The sequence below is a fragment of the Pleurodeles waltl genome, chromosome 11, assembly GCF_031143425.1.
Source record: "Pleurodeles waltl isolate 20211129_DDA chromosome 11, aPleWal1.hap1.20221129, whole genome shotgun sequence".
Taxonomy (NCBI): Eukaryota; Metazoa; Chordata; class Amphibia; order Caudata; family Salamandridae; genus Pleurodeles; species Pleurodeles waltl.
The window spans coordinates 91,486,204-91,509,377 of NC_090450.1; the positions used below are offsets into that span (position 1 = coordinate 91,486,204).

The 23,174-nt window shown below is 45.2% G+C and overlaps 1 protein-coding gene across 7 annotated transcripts in view; it reads left to right on the forward strand.

Moving 5' to 3' along the window:
- Positions 1-23,174, forward strand: part of ATP13A3 (ATPase 13A3) — a 429,788-nt gene that overhangs the window by 288,482 nt on the left and 118,132 nt on the right. For all 7 annotated transcript variants that reach the window (XM_069213169.1, XM_069213167.1, XM_069213166.1 and 4 more), the window contains one exon: positions 20,839-21,029. In XM_069213169.1, coding sequence (XP_069069270.1) covers positions 20,839-21,029 — 191 coding nt within the window. The remainder of the gene's footprint in view (positions 1-20,838; positions 21,030-23,174) is intronic.

The following is a 23,174-nucleotide window of genomic DNA, read 5'->3' on the forward strand; positions in this document are numbered from 1 at the left end:
AGGCAATCATCCAGCAACTCCAACTATGGTAAACCTCCTGTCATCTTTAGGGATTACTATCAACATGCCAAAGTCACACCTGACTCCTTCTCAGGCACTCCCATTCATCAGAACTATTCTGGACACGGTTCAGTTTTGTGCCTGTCCCTCGTAAAGGAGATTCCAGGGCATTCAGGCTATGAACCTGATCTTTCAGCCTCTCTCCTAGATTTCAGTGTGGTCATCTGTGAGGCTGTTGGTCTTGATGGCCTCCTTCATCCTGCTGGTCAAATACGCCAGATGGAATATGCAAGCATATGGGAGCTATGCTGCTTTTGGTTCACTAGAAGACCTCCTCACTGATGTTGGAATAAAGTCACGCACAAACACACACGCGAGAAATGAACGTGCTACCCATGTGAATGCAGTACTTACCTTACACTCATGTCAGATTGAGCAACATGGGAGTGAGTTGAGTCCATTTTGTTTAAATTAGGGCTTGTAGTTCTCACAATTTGAGGGAGCATTGCTTGTCTGAAAAAAACTGACTAATGTAATCGTTCTATCTGATAGAGACCTCTAGTTACAGATTCCTTACGTTCGAATTTTCACCAGGCATCAGACTAGTCCTGGAGATTATTCTTTGAGCAGTACCCTTGCTCGCCGTTAGGTGGCGTCGGTTGACTCCACGTGCTCCGTTGGTGTTGACATGACGGTGATGACATCGCAGTCGTATGTCAGCGTCATTCCAATACGCTGACTTAAGTTTTTTTTTTTTTCCTAGCCAGACTACCCTCAGATCAGGAGTAGAGCTACCCTCAGCCGTTTTTTGACTGACTTCAACCATTTTTTTGAGTTCTTGACACTTTTTCGAGGATGTCACGGAAGACAAGTTTTAAGCTGTGTGACTCCTGTCATCGCATGATGTCAGTGACGGATCCGCACCGTGAGTGTTTGTGGTGCCTGGAGCGCGACAACGACCCAAAGTAGTGCTCCAAGTGCCGGGTCATGAACCCGAAAGCTTTGAGGGAGCGGTCCCTAAAGCTCATGGTGGCCCAGTGCTCGACTCAGTGTCGCTCCTGGTCTTGCTTGAGAGGAAGGTCAAGAGACCACTTGCGGAGGCACAACCACTCTTCTTTGTCCCAGTCGAGGTTCTGGGGACATTCAAGCCACAAGAAGAAGTCGTCAAAGAAGACCAAATGTTCTTCGACTTCGCCCCATCGCTCGGACGATACAAAATGGAAAGAGTGTGATGCTGTAGGCCTCCGTCTTCATAGCCTGTTTCTGGGTCGACTCTGCACCTCCCGAGTTTCCGGGAACAGGAGCCACCCCAGCCCAACTTAAAGAATTTAATGAAGCCATCCGCCGTCAGTTTCTGGGCAGACCAACCCCCCTATGACGCCTCTGGGCCCAGTAGTGTCGGAAAGGGCCCCCTCGGATTCCACACCGGCGGCGTCAGCACCGGAGGGCCCCTGAGAATCTGTGCCGATGCTGGTCATGCCGACACGACCTTCTCAAGCACCGGTGAAGACGTTGACGCTTCCGATGATGGTAAGGTCCACGATAAATGTCGAACCCTTTCTTATACCAGACTCCAACCCGGAGGCAGACCAACTTCGTTTGACGCCAGTTCCAGCTTCGACGGGGCTTACATTCCCCAGTTTGGATCCTGACCCATATTCTTACGGGTACGGGGAAGGTGTGGAGGGGTTGCTGGACCCTTTAGAATTCCAGCTGGAAGTCCCCAATATTGACTGGGCACAGGAACAGGGTGAAGCTAGTGGTCTGGATACCTTTCCTTACTCTTGTATGCTTTTCTCCCCTACCGTGGCTGCGGAAGAGGGAGTGTTGTAATTCACAGTAGTGAGAAAGGGCGGCTGACGTCCTCAGCTTTAAGCTACCTTCTGTAGCAGTCAGGACTAGGGGCCTCCACCTCTGGCTTCCACTTTGGGCTTCCACCTCGGAATCCCTTCTGCTTTTTAATGAAGCCCTCAGTGTGTCCTACTTGGTACCTGGTCCAGACCCAGCACAGAGGCTCCTGTGAACAGGAAAACTGCCCACCGCCATCAGTTTGTGCCGAACAACCCTACATTTCTAACCCACCACCCTACGCCTGAGAGTTTTGTCATCCAGGCTTCTTCATCAGGCGCCTTCCCTTCCGCACCCCCGGATAGGGAATCAAAGAGACTGGGTCAGCTTGGGAAGAAAATGTTCTCTTCCTTCGGTCTGGCACTGTGGTCTGTGAACCCCACATGCCTTTGGGCTGCTATTACCATACCCTATGGAATACAGTTGTACAGAAATGCGGTTGGACAGGTGCCGCCGCAGTCCCTGGAGGAGGCCCTATTTCAAGCCATTGCTGATGGGAGGGATGCAGACAAGTTCACTATATGTTGTGGACTGGGCACGACTGACTCACTGATGGTTGCGTCGACGGTGGTCTTACGGCGCAACGCTTGGTTGAGGATGTCTGACTCTTCGGGGGATGTGCAACAATCACTCATGGATATTCCCTTCGATGGCAACCTTCTCTTCAGAGACAAAGAGGACTTGGCGCTTGATCTCTGTAAGGGGTCCCGGGCTATGGCTCCGGTCCCTTGGACTCGCAGCTGTTCCTCACACCCCCACAATCGCTTTTTGCTCTTTTCGTGGCTATGAAAATGGGCACCCAACTGCACCCATTCCCCTCTAGCCACCGAGCTACGCATGTTGCACAGCTACTGCGTGGCCGTGGACACGCAATCTCACATGCTCGTGTGCCAGGGAGCCAGCGGTCTGCATGGTCCACCACCGCCCCTGCTGAAGCCTCCAAACCTTCCTAGTCCGTTGTTCCACCCCAGACCAGTTGGAGGCAGGATCCGCCATTACCTGACTTACTGGTTATCCATCACGATGGACATGTGGGTTTTGCAAATAGTCCGAAGGGACTAGTCCCTGCCCTTTGAGACTAACCCTACTGCCATTATTCCAACCTACGATCGCATGACGGAGGATCATTTGGCACTTCTCCTCGAGGAGGTTACAGCTCTTTTGGCCAAGGGAGCCATAGAGTGAGTCCCTGTGCCAGAGGTAGGTTGTGGTTGTTATTCCTGCTACTTTCTGGTGCCCAAAAAGGACAAGGGCCTTCGTCCTAGCCTAGACTTCCAGACCCTCAGTCTCTTTCTCAGGAAGGAGAAGTTCAAAATGCTCACTCTAGCTCAGGCCCTGTCTGCCCTAAACCCAGGAGACTGGATGGTAGCGTTGGACTTGCAGGATGCATTTTTCATATTCCCGTCCTACCGGCCCACAGACATTCCTTTCAGTTTGTGGTAGGTCACAAGCACTTTCAGTTTACCGTGCTTCTCTTCAGCCTTACCAGCGCCCCTCGGGTGTTCACAAAAGTGATGGCGGTGGTTGTAGCTTCTCTGCGCAGGCTTGGGGTTTCAGTCTTCCCCTATCTCGACGGTTTGCTGAAGGTGAGCTCGCCCTAGGCTGTCATCTCCCACCTTCATACAATGGCGAACCTCCTGCATTCGCTAGGGTTCACTATAAACATACCGAAGTCACACCGGACTCCTTCTCAGATGCTCCTTTTCACCAGCTCTGTTCCGGACACAGTGCAGTTCAGGCCTATCCTCCCTAAAAGTGAGCCCAGGATATTCAGACGGATACCGAGATGTCAGCCTCTATCGTGGGTTTAAGTGAGGCTGACTGAGGCTGCTGGTCCTCATGGCTTCCTGCATCCTACTGGTGAAACATGCCAGATGCCATATGCGGGCTCTGCAGTGGGATCTGAATTTCCAGTGGGCGCAGCAACAGGGGAATCTCACTGACATGGTCCAGATCTCAAAGGGAACTGCACAAGATCTGCAGTGGTGGCTTTCGAATTGAGATTGGGTCAGAGGCAGATCCTGCTCCAATCGCCCACCAGATCTCACAGCAGTGACAGATGCATCACTCCTGGGATGGGGCTGCCACATGGGAGAGGCAGAGATCAGAGGCGTCTGGTCTCCGGCAGAGTCGGGGCTCCATATCAACCGCCTGGCGCTCCAGGCAATCAGGATTGCATTAAAAGCATTTCTTCCCTCTCTCCAAGGGAAAGTAGTGCAGGTGTTTACGGACAACACCACGTCATGTGGTACTGCAACAAGCAGGGCGGAGTCGGGTAGTCGATCCTTTGCGCCTCTGAACATGGCTGGAACGTCTGGGCATATCCCTGGTGGTTCAACATCTGGTGGGCTCTCTGAATGCCAGAGCATACGAATTCGGCCGTTGTTGTATGATCCATCACAAATGGCATCTCAATCCATAAATGAAAAGGTCTCTTTCAGCAGTAGAGAGAGCTTTGGTTAGATCTGTTCGCCTCTGCAGAGAACACGCAATGTTAGCTCTTTTGCTCGTTGGAGTTTCCAAGGTGGCACTTACTCGGAGACGCTTTTCGTTTCGAGTGGAACTCAGGCCTCGTTTACACCTTCCCGCCAATACCACTTCTACCCAGAGTTCTGAAGAAGATCAAGAATAACCGGGCCCAAGTAATCCTGGTGGCTTCAGACTGGGCACAAAGAGTAAGGTATTCTGAGCTTGGCCATCGATCCTCCGATCGGACTGCCCCGTCAGGAAGATCTTCTGTCCATGCAGCCAGAGCCATTTCTCCTCCCAAACCTGTCCAGTCTCTGCCTTCTTGCGTGGAGATTTAGCGGAGGCAGTTGACAGCTTTCAGCCTTCCACCCGAAGTCTGTAATGTTATCTTGGCAGCCAGACATCCCTCCACCAAAACAGTATATCCTGTTGTTGGAAAAATTTGTGGCATGGTGTACCAACAAATCTGTTGATCCTCTATCTGAGATTCTATTGTTCATGCTCTCTCTTGCCCAGCAGGGCTCTGCTTTGGGCACCCTTAAAGGCTACCTGTCTGCAATCTCAGCCTTCCTTAGATTGCCAGGTCAACCCTCCCTGTTCAAATCTCCCATCGTTGGAAAGTTTCTTAAGGTACTGACTCACATGTTCCCTCCTACCCCATTCATATTGCAGTGGGATTTTAACCTGGTTCTTACATACCTTATGTGGGCTCCTTTTGAGCCACTACTTAATTGTCCCTTGTGGCAGAGTGAGTAATCATCAAGCTTTCTTCGAAGCCACCATTCCTATCTGTCCATCCTTACAAAGTGGTGCTTTGTACCAGGGCATGCTTCCTTCCTAAAGTGGTCACACCACTTCATGTAGGCCAATCCTTCGCTTTGCTACTTTTAACGCACCCCCACATCCTTCTTGTGAGGAGGAGAGACTCCACCGTCTGGACCCAAAAAGAGCATTGGCATTCTACCTCAGTCGTACAAATAATTACCAGGTGGACAATCAACTCTTTATAGGTTGTGTGAGTGTGAAGAAAGGACAGGCAGAAGAGGACCATTTCTCAATGGGTTGTCCTCTGCATCAAGATGTGCTACGCTTTGGCAAAGAAGCAACCCCCTGAGGGTTTGCATGCTCATACCACCAGAGCTACTGCTGCAACCACAGCGCTGGCATGCGGAGTTCTGATCCTGGACATCTGCCAGGCAGCAACATGGGCCTCCCTGCACACGTTCATAAAGCATTACTGCCTGGCCAGTCTGGTCTGCAGAGACGACTACTTTCGCCGTTCGGTCCCACAGGACTTTTTAGTCTGATCTTGGTTCACAGCACACTGTCGAGGATGGTATTGCTTCTGTATTCATTCTAAGGTTAAGAATCTGCAACTAGAAGTCTCTGTCAGATGAACAAGTTACTTACCTTCGGTGACAAAAACTAATTTTCTTCTGAATACGCACCAGTTCCTTTCTCAAATACTAGCTTTTCATTGTTTATTTTGTACCCAAATATCAATTGTGTCCTTTAAATTGCAGACTACTTAAAACACAGATTTTTTCCTCACTTTCTGTGTGCAGTCTCCTAGCCCCCTTGTCACAATTAGCCAGTGATTGGCCATCTGATCGAAGAGATGGCCACTACAGGAAAATGGGCTGTTCACTACAGTAGAGAGTAGCCTCAAATCGAGTGTCCCCAAAGAAAAAGCTGGTTTCTGTGAGGAACCTTGGCTTGCATTTGGTATCTTTGGCTCAAGCAGCATGCTTCAGAGTGAGTATCTTAGCAGCATTAAAATAAAATTATAATCAAGAAATCATCCCATGAAATTCGCAAACTAATGTAAAAAGTGGTAAAATATCATAATTAATGCCAGAATAAAAAGGGCTGCAATTGGTGCCAGAATCACGTGGAAGTTGTAGAATATTTTGACAATGTCTAATGAAGGCCAACAAGAATGAAAAATAGTTACTTGCATGTCATTTAGCTGCAAAACGTCCAGCGGTGTTGCAGGGTTGGTTAGCATTTTGGCTTTTGCACACTTTCTTTTGTGAAGTCAGGCAGCATGCTTCCCCAGCTGTGCAAATAATCAGAACTTGCAGGAATGGGATCTCCAACACTCCCCAGCTGTATCTCACAGATTTCTGGTGGATATATCACACAGAGAAGCGCATGACTACATTATTGTAATCCTCAAGAATCATTGCTGCAGTCCAGCAGTTCTCTGTCTGTACTCACTTTGCAAGACACAATTCACCTGGGTACCAGCACCTCGCCTGTCCATCCTGACTCACCAACCTGTTGAAAGAGGGGACCCACACCTCCTAGCAGCACAGCAGTACACTGTACTGGAGACTATCCCTAAGCAGAACAACAAAGTCCTGTCCTACTTACGCGTCTTGGAGAAGGTGAGCATTTGTACAGCCAATTCTGTGAAAAGAATGCAGTGGTAAATAAGAGATAAAAGTAATCATCAGAGACTCTTTTAGCCCTGCGACAGGTGTCCGCAGCAAAGCTTGGTCTGCCTTCCTGCTTCCAAAGATTCCTTTTGAGTCTTCTGCCTTCACCCAAATTCCAGTAGATTTCTGGTTTTCATGGAATTGCTGTGTACTTTATTTTAGTTCACCATAGTGATTGAAGTAAAAAAAACTTTTCCTACCTTAAATAATCTTCCACACTGGCACCTGCTCCCACTTTCCATCACTTACTTTGCTTTGTAACCAAAGCTATCTGAAGAAGCACTATTCTAGCATAGCAGCAGGGAGTCGCAAGCATCCTGGCTTTTTGAATTCTCTGCATCTAAAATGAGCTGACTCATTCTAATCATATACCTCATGCCCCACCTCAAAGCAAAATCTCCCCTCAGCCTGATCACCGATCCATTACTGGGAACACTGGGGACCGCACCAACACCCACAGACCACGCACGCAACCTGGGATTCATCCTGGACTGTACACTATCTATGACCCAGCAAGACAACACTCCTACTCCTGCTTCAACACCCTCCGCATGCTTTGGAAGATCCATAAATGGATCCCCACTGAAACCAGAAGAACTCCCAATTTCTCGTGAGCAGCAAACTGGACTACGGCAACGCCCTCTGCGCAGGAACCACGGGCAGACTCCAGAAAAGACTGCAACACATCCAGAACGCCTCCGCTTGCCTCATCCTGGACATCCCCCGCCACTGCCACATCACAGCCTACCTGAGAGAACTGCATTGTCTCCCTGTCAACAAGAGAATCACCTTCAAACTCCTCACCCACGCTCACAAGGCACTGCACAACACTGGACCTGAATACCTCAACAGACGGCTCTCCTTCTACACCCCAACCCAACAGCTTTGCTCCGCCGACCTTGCCCTCGCCACCGTCCCACGCATCGGCAGAACAACCACCAGCGGCTGATCATTCTCGCACCTCGCCGCCAAGACGTGTGGATGGTGTAAACCCTCATCATATCCCATGTGGGACACCTAACGTTTGTGCCTCTAGTGCTTGTTTTGTACACTCGACTGACATTACCTAAAAGTCAAACAAGTCAATTGGTGTTTGCCACTCTGAATGAGGGGCTCACTTTTGACAAGGATCTCTTCAAGGAAGATTCTATCCCTTCCTGTTCCAAAGAAGTTATTAAAAACCCTCTTGGAGAGGATATGTTTTCGACGCACAACATTAAGCACCCAAGTAGTGCTGAGTGGTGGCCACTCAAGCGTGTGGGCAAATTTATCAAGAAATGGATCAGATACTCCCTGGAAATGGAGGTTAGGAATTTGCTTGAAGCATAATGCTCCAGACCGAATTACAGTGCTTAATGTTTTGCGTCAAAAACATCTATCCAAGAGGGTTTTTAATAACGTCTTTGGAACAGGGAGGGATAGTATCTTCCTCGAAGAGATCCTTGTCAACAGTGAGCCCCTCATCCAGATTCAGGACATATTCATCAAGCATTCTATGTCCTCTGTAGTCCTTTGACCTCCCAAGTTCCTTGAGGTGCTTTGACCTCCCATAGTACTTGAGGTGCCGTGACCTCCCAATGAGACTGAAGGGTCTGAACCTTCCTCAGTTTGTTTTCAGTTGTATTCTTTTCCAGATTTGATGACCTTTCCATCCCAGAGATCCTACGATCCCTTTTTCTGGAAAGAACGTGGTCAATCGTTTCATACACGCAATTGTGCATTTCAGCCTGAATTAATTCCCATATAATTTTCTCATTAATTGTTCCTTCAGGGAACTCAACAGTCTCATTCGCTGTCACCTGACATTATGAATTCTGGCTATTAGGAATTTGAAATGCTTATATTTATAATATATATAAATATTAATATGACTGGTAATTTTATAAGCAATTTCTGTGAAAAAGGATGGGCTATACTAATGCCCTGGCGATGTGCACACGGATGTCCTACAGCTGTTTCCCAGAGGAGCTTCAGACTGCCAACTGACATCCTTATTGGCAGTTGAAGCAAAACGATAAAATAGGCCCAAACTAAAATGGAAGGCACACTCTTGCGTTGGGACGGAAGCTACCCAATACTTTCCTCGAATCCTCATGCAGAGTAATGGCGTCTGCCGAGGAAACCAGTTGGGCAGACGTAATCTGTCGAAGACGGGAGTATTCGAGGTAAGACGCTTGCTGTGTCAGTCTGTTTTAGATAGACGCGTGCCAAGCGGGCATAGAAGCAGCATCTTCGATATGTAAATAATGTTAGGTCTGCTTTTCGCTAGCAGTTCGCCCAAGAGAAAAACACCGCACTCCTGGGGAATTCTTTAGCAAGTTGATTTAATGACAGGCAGAGTTACTTAAGCAGCGTAAATCAAGCTCCATGACGCGTTTCGACATCTCGTCTTTATCAAATGGTTTAAAGTCTTTATCCATGCTGGTTTAAAATGCCTGTCTTTCTAGTGCACAGAGGTATTGTGGGATTTATACCTTCATTTCCCACACCTGTGAACTTCATTATTCTGTGAGCAGTTGAAAATACAAAGCAGGTGGCACGAATAATGTTGGTGCAGTAACAAGTAAGTAGTTTGTACCATTACTCTTCACAATATCAGTTCACAGTTTCATTATTTCAATAGTTCAACTCTCCGCACTTCAACATTCGTGGATATGCTCCAGTACCTGCAGTGTTTGTCACAGAAATCCTTTTCGTGTCATATTTAACCTCTGTGCACAATAACTGTTGGTGTTCAAATGCTGTATCCCCGGACCCTCTATATAATTAAAAGGGTCGCACCGGTGCTGTGAATCATGAAATGAAGAGACATATGCTCACCATAATTTAGATAAGTCCATCTCTTCCATAAACAAGTTGGTATATATATATATGTTCGATGGCATATGTTGCTGCAGATACACATGTTTGGCACAGTCCGCTGCCTGGTGTTGGGCTCGGAGTATTACAAGTTGTTTTTCTTCGAAGAAGTCTTTTTGGTCACGGGACCGAAGGACTCCTCCCTCCTCGGCTCCATTGCGCATGGGCGTCGACTCCATCTTAGATTGTTTTTTTCCGCTGTCGGGTTCGGACGTATTCCTTTTCGCTCCGTGTTTCGGTTCGGAAAGTTAGTCAGAATCTCGGAAGAAAGCGTCGGTATTGTTCCGTTCGGTATCGGGATAGTTAGGTACATCGACACCGATCATCGGAAGACTTTGGGGTAGTTTCGATCCCCCATCGGGGCCTGGTCGGCCCGACCGCGTGCGACATCGAAGCCGATGGAACGGACCCCGTTTCGTTTCTGCCCAAAATGTCACAGTAAGTATCCTTATACAGATCAGCACTTGGTCTGTAACTTGTGCTTGTCCCCCGAGCACAAGGAGGATACCTGTGAAGCCTGTCGAGCCTTCCGGTCCAGAAAAACACTCCGGGACCGAAGAGCCAGGCGTCAACAAATGGCGTCGACGTCGACAAAACAACGTTTCGACGAGGAAGAGGAAACATTCTCGGTTCCGGAATCAGAATCCGGAGACTCCGACGTCGAACAACAGCAACAAACTGTGAGTAAGACGTCGAAAAGTAAATCCATCGACAAACCGAAAGCCCAGGGGACGCCACTGCCAACAGGCCATGGCTCGACCCATAAAACAGGCGACCCATCGAAGGCGCCGAAAAAGGGCACGCCCATAGCGAAGACACCCGACTCCGGTCGAGGGACCGCCATGGAGCAACCTCGGAGCCGAGAAAGCGGCTCCGAGAGACAAAAACAAGATACCGGCACCGAAAAACATCGGCACCGAGAATCCATGCCGAAAGGAACAAAAATTCTGTCGGTGCCGAAACCGAAAAAAGATTCTCTCTCGGCGCCGAAAAATACCACACCTTCATCCTACTCAGAGGAACAAGGAATAAGTGGCCAAATGCACAGATTTGGACAAGAGCTCCAAAGTGTAGAATCGGACTACACACAAAAGAGACTGTACATCCAGCACGACACAGGGAAGATATCAACCCTTCCCCCAATCATGAGGAAAAGAAGGATCGGACTTCCAAAGGATGACGCACAACCACAAGCCAAAGTGGTTAAAACAGTCACGCCTCCGCCCTCTCCACCACAGGCATCGCCGGCACAAACACCGCCACAAATGCACTCACCAGCGCAAACTAACATAAGTCATGACGATCAGGATCAAGACGCTTGGGACCTGTATGACACCCCAGTGCCGGACAATGATCCCGAGTCATACCCCACAAAGCCGTCACCGCCAGAGGACAGTACCTCATACTCGCAACTGGTGGCTAGGGCAGCAGAATTCCACAATGTCCAACTGCATTCCGATCCTATAGAGGATGATTTTTTATTTAACACCCTCTCGGCTACACACAGCCAATATCAATGTCTCCCAATGCTACCAGGGATGTTACGGCACGCAAAACAAATTTTTGAAGAGCCCGTAAAATCAAGAGCCATCACCCCAAGGGTGGATAAGAAATACAAACCACCACCCACAGACCCAGTGTTTATTACTTCGCAGTTACCACCTGACTCCGTGGTAGTAGGGGCAGCTCGCAAGAGAGCAAATTCACATACATCTGGCGACGCCCCACCTCCGGACAAAGAAAGCCGAAAATTTGATGCGGCAGGGAAAAGAGTAGCATCACAGGCAGCCAACCAGTGGCGCATCGCAAATTCACAAGCGCTGCTGGCCAGATATGACCGCGCACACTGGGACGAGATGCAACTTCTCGTAGACCATCTTCCCCAGGAATACCAAAAAAGGGCGCAGCAAATAGTGGAAGAGGGACAAACGATCTCAAACAATCAAATCCGCTCTTCACTAGACGCAGCCGATACTGCAGCAAGAACAGTCAACACTGCTGTCACCATAAGGAGACACGCTTGGCTACGCACTTCAGGCTTCAAACCTGAAATCCAGCAGGCTGTCCTTAATATGCCCTTCAACGAGAAACAACTTTTTGGCTCTGAAGTGGATACAGCCATTGAAAAACTTAAAAAGGACACAGACACGGCCAAGGCCATGGACGCACTCTACTCCCCGCAGAGCAGAGGCTCTTTCAGAAAAACTCCATTTAGAGGGGGGTTTCGTGGCCAACCCACAGACACCACCAGCCAACAAACAAGAACCACACCATATCAGGGTTCCTTCCAAAGGGGAGGTTTCAGGGGATATCGGGGTCAATTCCCAAGGAGTAGGGGAAGATTCCAGACTCCAAAAACACCTCCACCTAAACAGTGACTTTCAAGTCACGCAACCCCTTCACTCAACACCAGTGGGGGGAAGACTAAGCCAATTCTACCAAACTTGGCAACAGATTACAACAGACAATTGGGTATTAGCAATAATCCAACATGGCTATTGCATAGAATTCCACAACTTCCCACCAAACATCCCCCCCAAAACATGCAAAATGTCACCACAACATTTAGAACTTTTAGGACTAGAAGTTCAAGCACTACTGCAAAAGGATGCAATAGAGTTAGTACCAGTACAACAAAAAAACACAGGAGTTTACTCCCTGTACTTTCTAATTCCAAAAAAAGACAAAACATTAAGACCAATATTAGATCTCAGGACACTAAATACCTACATCATATCGGACCATTTTCACATGGTCACACTACAAGACATCATTCCACTGCTCAAACAGCAAGATTACATGACCACATTAGACCTAAAGGATGCGTACTTTCATATACCAATACACCCTTCTCACAGAAAGTACCTACGGTTCGTATTCAAAGGAATACATTACCAATTCAAGGTGTTGCCATTCGGAATAACACCTGCACCAAGAGTGTTCACAAAATGTCTAGCAGTAGTAGCAGCACACATCAGGAGACAACAGATACATGTGTTCCCTTACCTAGACGATTGGCTAATCAAGACCAACACAGTAAAAAAATGCGCAAACGACACCACATTTGTCATACAAACCCTTCACAAACTGGGGTTTTCCATCAACTATACCAAATCACACCTAGAACCGTGTCAAACACAACAATATCTAGGAGCAACCATCAACACATCAAAAGGAATTGCCACTCCAAGTCCACAAAGAGTGCAGGCATTCCACAAGGTAATAAGTGCTATGTTTCCAAACCAAAAGATACAAGCAAAACATGTGCTAAAACTTCTAGGCATGATGTCATCATGCATAGCCATTGTCCCAAACGCAAGACTACACATGCGACCCCTACAACAGTGTCTAGCATCACAATGGTCACAGGCACAGGGTCAACTTCAAAATCTGGTGTTGGTAGACCGCCAAACATACCTCTCGCTTCTATGGTGGAACAGCAAAAATTTAAACAAAGGGCGGACATTTCAGGACCCAGTGCCTCAATACGTTATAACAACAGATGCTTCCATGACAGGGTGGGGAGCACACCTCAATCACCACAGCATTCAAGGACAATGGGATATACACGAAACAAAATTTCATATCAATTACCTAGAACTGTTAGCAGTATTTCTAGCGTTAAAAGCCTTCCAACCCATAATAACACACAAATACATTCTTGTCAAAACAGACAACATGACAACAATGTATTATTTAAACAAACAAGGAGGAACACACTCAACACAATTGTGCCTCCTAACACAAAAAATTTGGCAGTGGGCGATTCACAACAACATTCGCCTAATAGCACAATTTATTCCAGGAATACAAAACCAACTAGCAGACAACCTTTCGCGAGACCACCAACAAGTCCACGAATGGGAAATTCACCCCCAAGTTCTGAACAAGTACTTTCAAATTTGGGGAACACCCCAGATAGATTTGTTCGCAACAAAAGAAAACTCAAAATGCCAAAACTTCGCATCCAGGTACCCACACCGCGAATCACAAGGCAATGCTCTATGGATGAGTTGGTCAGGGATATTTGCGTACGCTTTTCCCCCTCTCCCTCTCCTTCCATATCTAGTAAACAAGTTGAGTCAAAACCAACTCAAACTCATACTGATAGCACCCACATGGGCAAGACAACCTTGGTATACAACTCTACTAGACCTTTCACTAGTACCGCATGTCAAACTACCCAACAGGCCAGATCTGTTAACACAACACAAACAACAGATCAGGCATCCAAACCCAGCATCATTGAATCTGGCAATTTGGCTCATGAAATCCTAGAATTCGGACACTTAGACCTCACACAAGAATGCATGGAGGTCATAAAACAAGCTAGAAAACCTTCCACTAGACACTGCTATGCATCTAAGTGGAAAAGATTTGTTTACTACTGCCATGCCAATCAAATACAACCATTACATGCCTCTACTAAAGACATAGTAGGATACTTACTACATTTGCAAAAAGCAAAGCTCGCTTTTTCATCTATAAAAATACACCTCGCAGCAATATCTGCTTACCTACAAACTACTCATTCATCGTCTCTATTTAGAATACCAGTTATTAAAGCATTCATGGAAGGGCTAAAAAGAATTATACCACCAAGAACACCACCAGTTCCTTCATGGAATCTTAACATCGTCTTAACAAGACTCATGGGTCCACCTTTCGAACCCATGCATTCCTGTGAAATGCAATATCTAACCTGGAAGGTCGCATTTCTCATTGCAATCACATCCCTCAGAAGAGTAAGTGAAATACAGGCATTTACCATACAAGAACCATTTATTCAAATACACAACAATAAAATAGTTCTAAGAACAAATCCAAAATTTCTGCCAAAAGTCATCTCACCATTCCATTTAAATCAAACAGTAGAATTGCCAGTGTTCTTCCCACAACCAAATACTGTGGCTGAAAGGGCACTACATACATTAGACATCAAAAGAGCACTAATGTATTACATTGACAGAACAAAGCTAATCAGGAAAACAAAACAACTGTTCATAGCTTTTCAAAAACCACACATAGGAAATCCAATCTCTAAACAAGGCATTGCTAGATGGATAGTCAGATGCATTCAAACATGCTATCTTAAAGCCAAAAGAGAATTGCCTATTACACCAAAGGCACACTCAACCAGAAAGAAAGGTGCTACAATGGCCTTTCTAGGAAACATTCCTATGAGCGAAATATGTAAGGCTGCAACCTGGTCTACGCCTCATACGTTTACTAAACACTACTGTGTAGATGTACTAAATGCACAACAAGCTACAGTGGGCCAAGCTGTACTAAGAACATTATTCCAAACTACTTCAACTCCTACAGGCTAAACCACCGCTTTTAGGGGAGGTAACTGCTTTATAGTCTATGCCAAACATGTGTATCTGCAGCAACATATGCCATCGAACTGAAAATGTCACTTACCCAGTGTACATCTGTTCGTGGCATTAGTCGCTGCAGATTCACATGTACCCTCCCACCTCCCCGGGAAGCCTGTAGCCGTTTAGAAGTAGATCATAAATCTTAAACATCTGAACATTTGTAAATAATTATTAGAAACTCTTAACGTACATACATATTCACTCCATTGCATGGGCACTATTTATACCAAACAACTCCATCCTCACCCTCTGCGGGGAAAACAATCTAAGATGGAGTCGACGCCCATGCGCAATGGAGCCGAGGAGGGAGGAGTCCTTCGGTCCCGTGACCAAAAAGACTTCTTCGAAGAAAAACAACTTGTAATACTCCGAGCCCAACACCAGGCAGCGGACTGTGCCAAACATGTGAATCTGCAGCGACTAATGCCACGAACAGATGTACACTGGGTAAGTGACATTTTCAATATGCGCCAGGTCGCAAGTGGAGTATGTCGCATGCGGGCCTCTGGAAGAGAGAAACGCATGCTTGTCACGTCACTTTCCCCAATTAAGTATACAATAAGAAATTAATTTTAAAAATCGAAATTCAATTTTAAAAAGAGTAAAAAATTTCCATAATTTGGAAATAATAAATCAAATGTAAAGCTAGAATTTAGTAAAGCTAGGAAAACAATGCGTTGCGGGGATGGGGTTAAAATCACAAATGTGGATGGGTAACCCCCTCACCATATCCCATTTGGGGCAACTGACTTTTGTACCTCTAGTGCCTGTTTTGGACACTTGACTCACATTACCTAAAAGTCAAACAAGTCAATGCTGTTTGCCGATTACAAACCATGTTGTCATCTTGGTCCATTAACTCAAAAAATCAGTGGGGCAAGATGTAAAAACTGAATTTTTGTACTGCCATCATATCCAAGAATGGCAGACATGTGCCTGGGTTCTCGTCTTATATTCTAAATTGCTCCTGGATGCACCAACAGTTCCCACCAGATGCCTGGAATGACTACCAGATATCGCACACAGTCACCAAAAGTTATGGGTGACTGCCAGATGCAGGTGTTGACAGACAAACTCCAGGGATTTCTCAAAGTACCAGAAGTTGCCTCCAGATATGAGTGATAATTCTAGATTCTGTAGATGTTAACAGTGAGGATTTTACTGTGAGCCCTGGAGCAGCCAGTAGTTTCGGGCCAGCACCCATTCTCTATTCTCTAAAAAGTGATTGCAGATCAACTTCTTGTGAATGAAAAATAATTTTACAAATCGATCTTTGTAGTGACAGCTCTATTTATAAAATTCGGAACAGTAGTGGTTCTCTATCTGACCTAGCTAATTAATATATAGCAGGTCACAAATTGCGACTTAGATGACATCACAGGGTCGGTAGAACAAAGCAATATTCCATATACCAAAAATGCTAAAACTATGTATACAATCACTAAATGTTAGCAGCTAAAATTAAGGAAATAATGTTTTCCATTTATCTAAACCGTAAATCAGTGGTATTCTCAACACATATCAATGAGAACAAATTGTTGGTTCTCAGACGAGAAACACACTGCGGTAGAATCGTTTCAGTACATAGCACATAGTGTTTTATTATATGACCAAGCCATGCAAAATAATAAATTACTAGGTTCTTGAGACCCTAGTTGACGACGTTTCGATCCACACTAATTATGGGACCAGCATCAGGACTGAGCAGTTGATACAAGCAGCCCGAGAGCAAGTGGGAAGTTAAGCTGAAAAAGTGAGAGGAAAATTCAGAGTAAAGTACTAGGTCCTGCGTAAAAGACAGTGACAAAACACACTTGCAGCAAAACATGCAATTCTTACTTTGTATCGTGATTAGTCTGAAGAAATAGTTGGAGATTAATGAAATAGCTAGGCTAGTATGGATATGAGAGAAATGAATAAATGGGTCCAAAAAAGACCCCTTCCAAGAGTGTGTGAGTAAGTTGCTGAGGCGTGTTAGCTGAGGGAGCGGGTGAGAATCACTAGGGGAGAACATAAGCAGGTTATGGAGCGAAACCCTGTGTTCAGATCAAAGGCTGACTTGGCGCTCGAATGGTTCAAAGATTGTTGCACCACATCTCGATCCTTGAGATCATTGTCTACAGCTAGGCAATTCCAGCAACACTATAGAAAGTTTAGGAGCTATCCCAGAGGCTTAGCTTACCTTCACTGCTGATGCATCACCAAACCTAGGTCCTTTTGGGGCACAGGGTGTGGTGGCGGTCAGGGCTGTTTACTGCAGCACGGACAGCAGTCTCCAGCCTTCATTCCCAGACTCAGGTTTCCCCCCCAAAAATAACATATGCCCCCTTTGGGCCTGCGATCAGCTGATTGAGGTAAGATTCAGTGTTTTTTCTTTGGCTGGCATGAATCACGTCAGACTGATAGGATTTAAAGATTGTTCAAACAGGGTACACCCTACCTTCCGTTTCATCCTTCACCTTAAGCATCCATGCTCTGTCTTGATACATGAAGACAGTCTCCTGCTGGCCAATGGTGCCATTGAGTGGATACCCAGCTTGGAGCAGGGAAAGAGGTGCTAGTTGCACTACTTCTTAGCCAAGTCTGGTGGTGCAGTGGACTAAAGGAACCACTGCAGGAATCTGTGTCATGGTTATAAATCCTCATGGGGTCTTAGCTTTTCCTCCTTCATAGACTGATAAAATGAGTACCATTGAGTTGGGTAGCAACATATGCTTCACTGATGCCCATGTCGTGTAATGGTATGCAGTAGAAGGACAGCGCCACAGGCATACACTGGATCTCTGATCATTGAATGCCTTGCTGACAGACAAATTCAAACTTCTCAGTCTGACTCAGATCCTCTCTGCTCTGGATCTGGGGGACCGGATGCTGTCCCTTGACTTGCATGATGTTGTTTTTCATATACTGCTCTGCAGACCCACAGGCGCTACCTGCAGTTCATTGAGTGGTATGAGCAGTTCCAAATTACTGTCCAGCTCTTCAGCATTACCACAACCACTTGGATCTACACTAAAGTGATGGCAGTGGTTGTAGCTCCTCTTCAGATGTTAGGGATGGATGTATTCCTGTATGTTGATGACCGGTGGACTTGCCACTGTCAGCCATAGACCACCTCTAGGCAACTGTAAGGCTTTTGACCTCTTTAGGGTTTCCATCAAAGAGCTGTAGTGCTACCTGAGCCGTAGGCAAAGGATTCTCTACATAGGGTCAATCCTGAATATGATAGCATTTAAGGCCTCTGCACTGTTGTAATGAGTCCAGGTAACTTAGGATCCTGAGGCTTCGGGTTCATCTCTCTCTGAGGATGGTTCAGAGTCTTCTTGGGCTCCTGGCCTTGTGCATCCTCCTCATCCTAGATGGTATATTTGAACCTTGCAATGGAACCTATGGTTTCAGTGGGCCCAGCACTGGGGTTGTCTCTCAGTCTGTCCAGATCTTGCTGGATATGGCTTGAGACCTCATGTAGTGGCAGTCAAGCGCCAACTTGACAATTGGCAGGTCGCTTTCCCGCCCCCACAAGCATGTCACAGTTGTAAAGAATGTGTCATTAATAGGTTAGTGAGCCCATCTGCAGGAGGTGGAGGACCCTGGTGGCCTTCCCATCAACTATCATGAGAAGGTTGGTACAGGTCCTGAAAGACAACACAACTGCTAGGAGGTAATGCAGTGAGAAGGATGGGGGCCTGAATCATGTGACTTGAGGCGCATGCGCTCTCTTCTCTCTCTCTCTCGATGTGGCTGGACCAGCAGAAGATGTTCTCGGTAGCTAACCAGCTTGTGGGGTCCCTCAACTCCATAAGTGACAAGATGTCACCACAAATGGAATCTTCACACAGCGGTGGTACAGGGCATCATCAGTCAGTGTGGAACCCTGCTATCATCTGTTCACAACTTTTCAAGTGCAGTGTCAAAGCTTCTGTTTTCTTTAAAATGTTAATTGGGAGACGGATTCCATTTTCATTGGGACACAGATCTCCTGTTTGCATTCCCGCCACTACCTATTCCGTCCCATCCTTTCTGCGGACAGTAAAGATAGATCTGATCAAAGTAGTCTTAATAGTTTGTAATTGGTTTAGGAGCGTGTGGAACCCAGAGCTTCTAAGTATGAGCATTTGCCCTCCACACCGGATAGCCACTTGCAAAAGGTAAGGTTCCTCCAACTGATTCAAAACAACTACATCTCCATGCTTGGAGACTGAATAGGGGTAGTGGAATCTGAAATGGTCATTGTCATTTTTGCTGCCAGATACACATCCAGAAAATCCATCCATGCAGGCACTGAGAAAAATGTGTGTCTTGATGCGGGCTCTGTCATCTCTCTGCAAGTTAAAATTTCTAATATTCATTTTGTCATTGGCCCATCAGAGCTTTGCATTAGCCAGTTAAAGATTACTCGTCTGCCTATTAGCCAGTTTATGTGTAACTGATCAACCCTCTCTTTTTAAATCACCGGTTGTGATGCATTTTCTGAAGGCCTGATGCATTTGTTGTTTCCAAGGACATTTGTCACACCTCAGTGCAACCAAATTCTGGACCTAATATTCCTTATAAGTACACCATTCGAGCCTATTCACAGTCGCCCCCTGTGGCTTTTGACCAGCAAGGCAGTCTTTCTTATCACCATCACTCCTGTGCTCCCCATGATTGAGCTACAAGCGGCCTCTGTTCAACCTCCCTACAGCACCACCCTCCAAGACAAGTTGGTGCTGATGACTCTGGCTCCTGTTCTGCCAAAGTTGGTATCACTTTTCTATTTTGGTCAGTTGATTACCCTGTCATTTTGTTTCGCTGCACCATACACACCACTGGCTTGACCATAATCGAGCTTTGACTTTCTACATTGACTGTACAAGAGCTTATTGTGTGGGTGATCTGCTCTTCGTTGAGTTCATTGAACTAGACTCTTTACATCATAAGGTTCCAAGTTAGATTTTGGCACATTATTGCCTCCAATTTTTTTGTAGTGCTGCACTTCTGAGATTGTGGAAGGAGAAAGATTAATAAAAACCGATGTCAGCACACAGAGATGGTATATGTGGTTCTGATCAGTCAATTTCAGAGTGGTCTCACATCACTGCAGAGCCATGTGGCCCATCTATCTGCATGTGGAGAGCAGTGCTGGAAGACTCTACAGATCCAGACTAGCACCTGGGAATTTTCTGAAGGTAAACAAACAGCTGTTAAACGAGGTACCCACCAGAATCTTTTTTACTGAAAGCAAGTAATGTTTGTTTTGCGTAGTTCCCTCCAAATTCCTGAGTACTTTAAAAATATTCTGGGTTGCCAGTGACTTTTATGTAGGGCTGCTCTCTGTGATCAGTGCTGTAACATATTTGTGAGTGCTTTACTTGATGCCTACCAGTTTGGGCAAAGTGCTTTGGCAGAGGCTGGAGAAGAATGATTTAATGTTGGAATTGGCCAGATGAACATCCGTGACATATCCTACCTAGACTGATTTCCTCACCTCCCCCCCCAAACCCCTTCCCTCCCTGCCGTAATAACTAACTCCACCTGCTATTCCCCATATTCCCCTTTGTGGGGGGTCACTTCCGGTTGTTTGACAGATATTGGAGTACAGCATTAGGAGCTTTTAAAAGGGTTGTTTGTGTTTCCGCTCTTTATATTTCCTCAAACAAGTTGAAGCTCCTTTGAGAAAAGTACTATTATTTTTACTGTTGTAAATTAATGCTAAATAATCAGACTAATCCCTGTAACAATTACAAAGCTGCAGCTGTGGCATTAAATTTAGATCATTTTGATAAAATGTTACAATTTTATGCCTCAGAGTGACAATCTCTTTAAGCACTTTGAACTAAAAATGTGTTTTGTTTTTACAGGGCATGCAATGTATCCAGAACCGCAGACCTCAACTCTTCTCACTTCAAGAACAGCACTATTGATAAGCATGACAAAAACATCAGAAACTACGAAAACTCAACTCTTTTTTTTGTCTCCAGCTTTCAATACCTCATTGTAGCACTTGTGTTCTCCAAAGGAAAGCCCTTCAGACAGCCCTGCTACAAAAATAGTAAGTGTCTTCCTTCTTTTGTGTGTTTCTCATTTCATTTATTTGAATGATTGGTAGGGTGTTTGGTATGGTTGCTTTTGGTAAAAAAAAATATAATACAAATTACTGATGGAGAAAGAGTAAAACAGGTCGTTTCATCCTAAGCCATAGAATTGTACTGAATTGCCTGTTACAAAATAGATACAACAGTTGTTGATTCTTATTTTATTAGAAATGTTAGCTGAAAAAGGACAGCTGCATTTATGGGTTCAATGCAGAGCACATTTTATTTAGTCTTACTGCTATATCCCTGCCGTCTCCCTCTTTCATGATCAACCTGTGCCAGTAAGTTGCAGGAACCAGAAACTATCAATTTAGTAAAGCTGAGCACTTTCAGTATCACACATATGAATACAGGTAACACACATGCTTCTGCATTTGCACCTCCTGAGTATGCACCTCCACCAGTGTCTTTTTTTTTTTTTTTTTTGTGAAAGCTGCCCCCTCATTCTCGGAATCTGTCCTGAAATCTAAAAGAAGGCACTGGAGGTGACACACCAACTCTATCACCCAAGTTTCAATAGAAGTTAACGGTCCTAGTATTGTTGCTGGAACACATTTTAAAGCAGGTGTTCTAACCAATAAAGTTACCACACTAAATGTTGCTGTTGTTGACTTCAACTATTGTACACAAGTGACTGGAGTTCAAAGAGGGAGTATCCAAAAATATAGAACTGACTGGTGATGTCACACATCATAGGTGCAATTGGTAGTTGTGAAGCGCACATCATACTATCCTAAGTGGTAAAATGATGCTGTCTACTTATCGCTCACAGATGTTGATAATATGGTATCACCCAGTGAACCATCCATTCTTGCCCCTACTCATCCTGTCAAATGTTATCATATTCTCACATTCACCGCCTTATCCATATTCATACATACTTGCCAATCATTGATGAACCACTTTCACTCAGAAAATGGCAAGACCTATTGGTTTTGACAGTGCTTGTTGTTATTTGTAACTTAAGTAAAGTGATATTGGCTGTTGCTGTAGCATTCCTTGAAATATGTATTGAGCATAAAGTATAACTTTAATAAAATAATGTACTGTCCCTTAGAAAGTGCACTTTTTTAAGGCACTTCAGAGGATTACAGTAAAGTTCTGTTTAAAAAGGGAGGTAGGCGGTTAGTTATACTGCATTAGGAGTGTTGCAGCTGTTTCATTGTCTTTGTCTATTACATTTTTACGCTTTTACATTGCAAAAAAGGGGAGCTTTTCTGAAATGTATCACACTACATAAATATTACTGCTTTGTTCTACTGGCAGTGAAGTCTCACTCATAATATTGCACATAAAAGTTTAAATGGCATACATTTGCACACTGAAAACATTGAAATATCACTCCTAAGCAATCTACCATCGTGGCAGCTATGGTTTGGGCTAGTCAGATTAGGAGAAAGATCGTTCTCAATTGTAACAGCAATAAAGTACAGGACAGCTTGCCTGTAGCCATAAGAAGTATATTGGGTCATTTCTTTGCTGTCAAATGGCTTCCCCATCCCCCTGTCTTCTGATTTGTTGTAATGCCACTGCTCTTTTGTCTCTCCCTTGCACTTTGATATGTTGTTGTTAGTGCTTAAGAATAACCATTCATCTACAGGGATATAGCCAGTTTATTAATGTGTGCCTGGCTAGTGGCCAAAGGCATGCAGTGTAAATTATGATCTATCTCTCCCAATCTCATACTATTTCTAATGAGATTCTCAACCCTCCAAAAATCAGAATTTTTTTACCACAGCTGCAGTTCTAGTGGGTTAAATAATCTACTGCACTGAACTGTAATGCGCTTTCCTGATAAATTTGTCTAAAATTATGTGATCCTTAGCAAGTATTTTACTTCACAAGTCACCTTTTTCTTCCTTATCACGTATGAGAGCACCTTGTGAGTTCAGCATGTCTGCTGTTCTAAAAACTTTTACTTAATAGACTAAACCTTACCTCAGTATTTAGTAAAAATCTAGTCCACATATTGGAAACACATGGCCCTTAACTTTCCTCTTGGGGAATTGTAAGGAAATTGTAGATGTAAATGTGTATTCATTTAAAAAAGCATGCCTTCCTAAATAAAAACTTTTTGCTACAATATAGGAGGTCAGAATGCA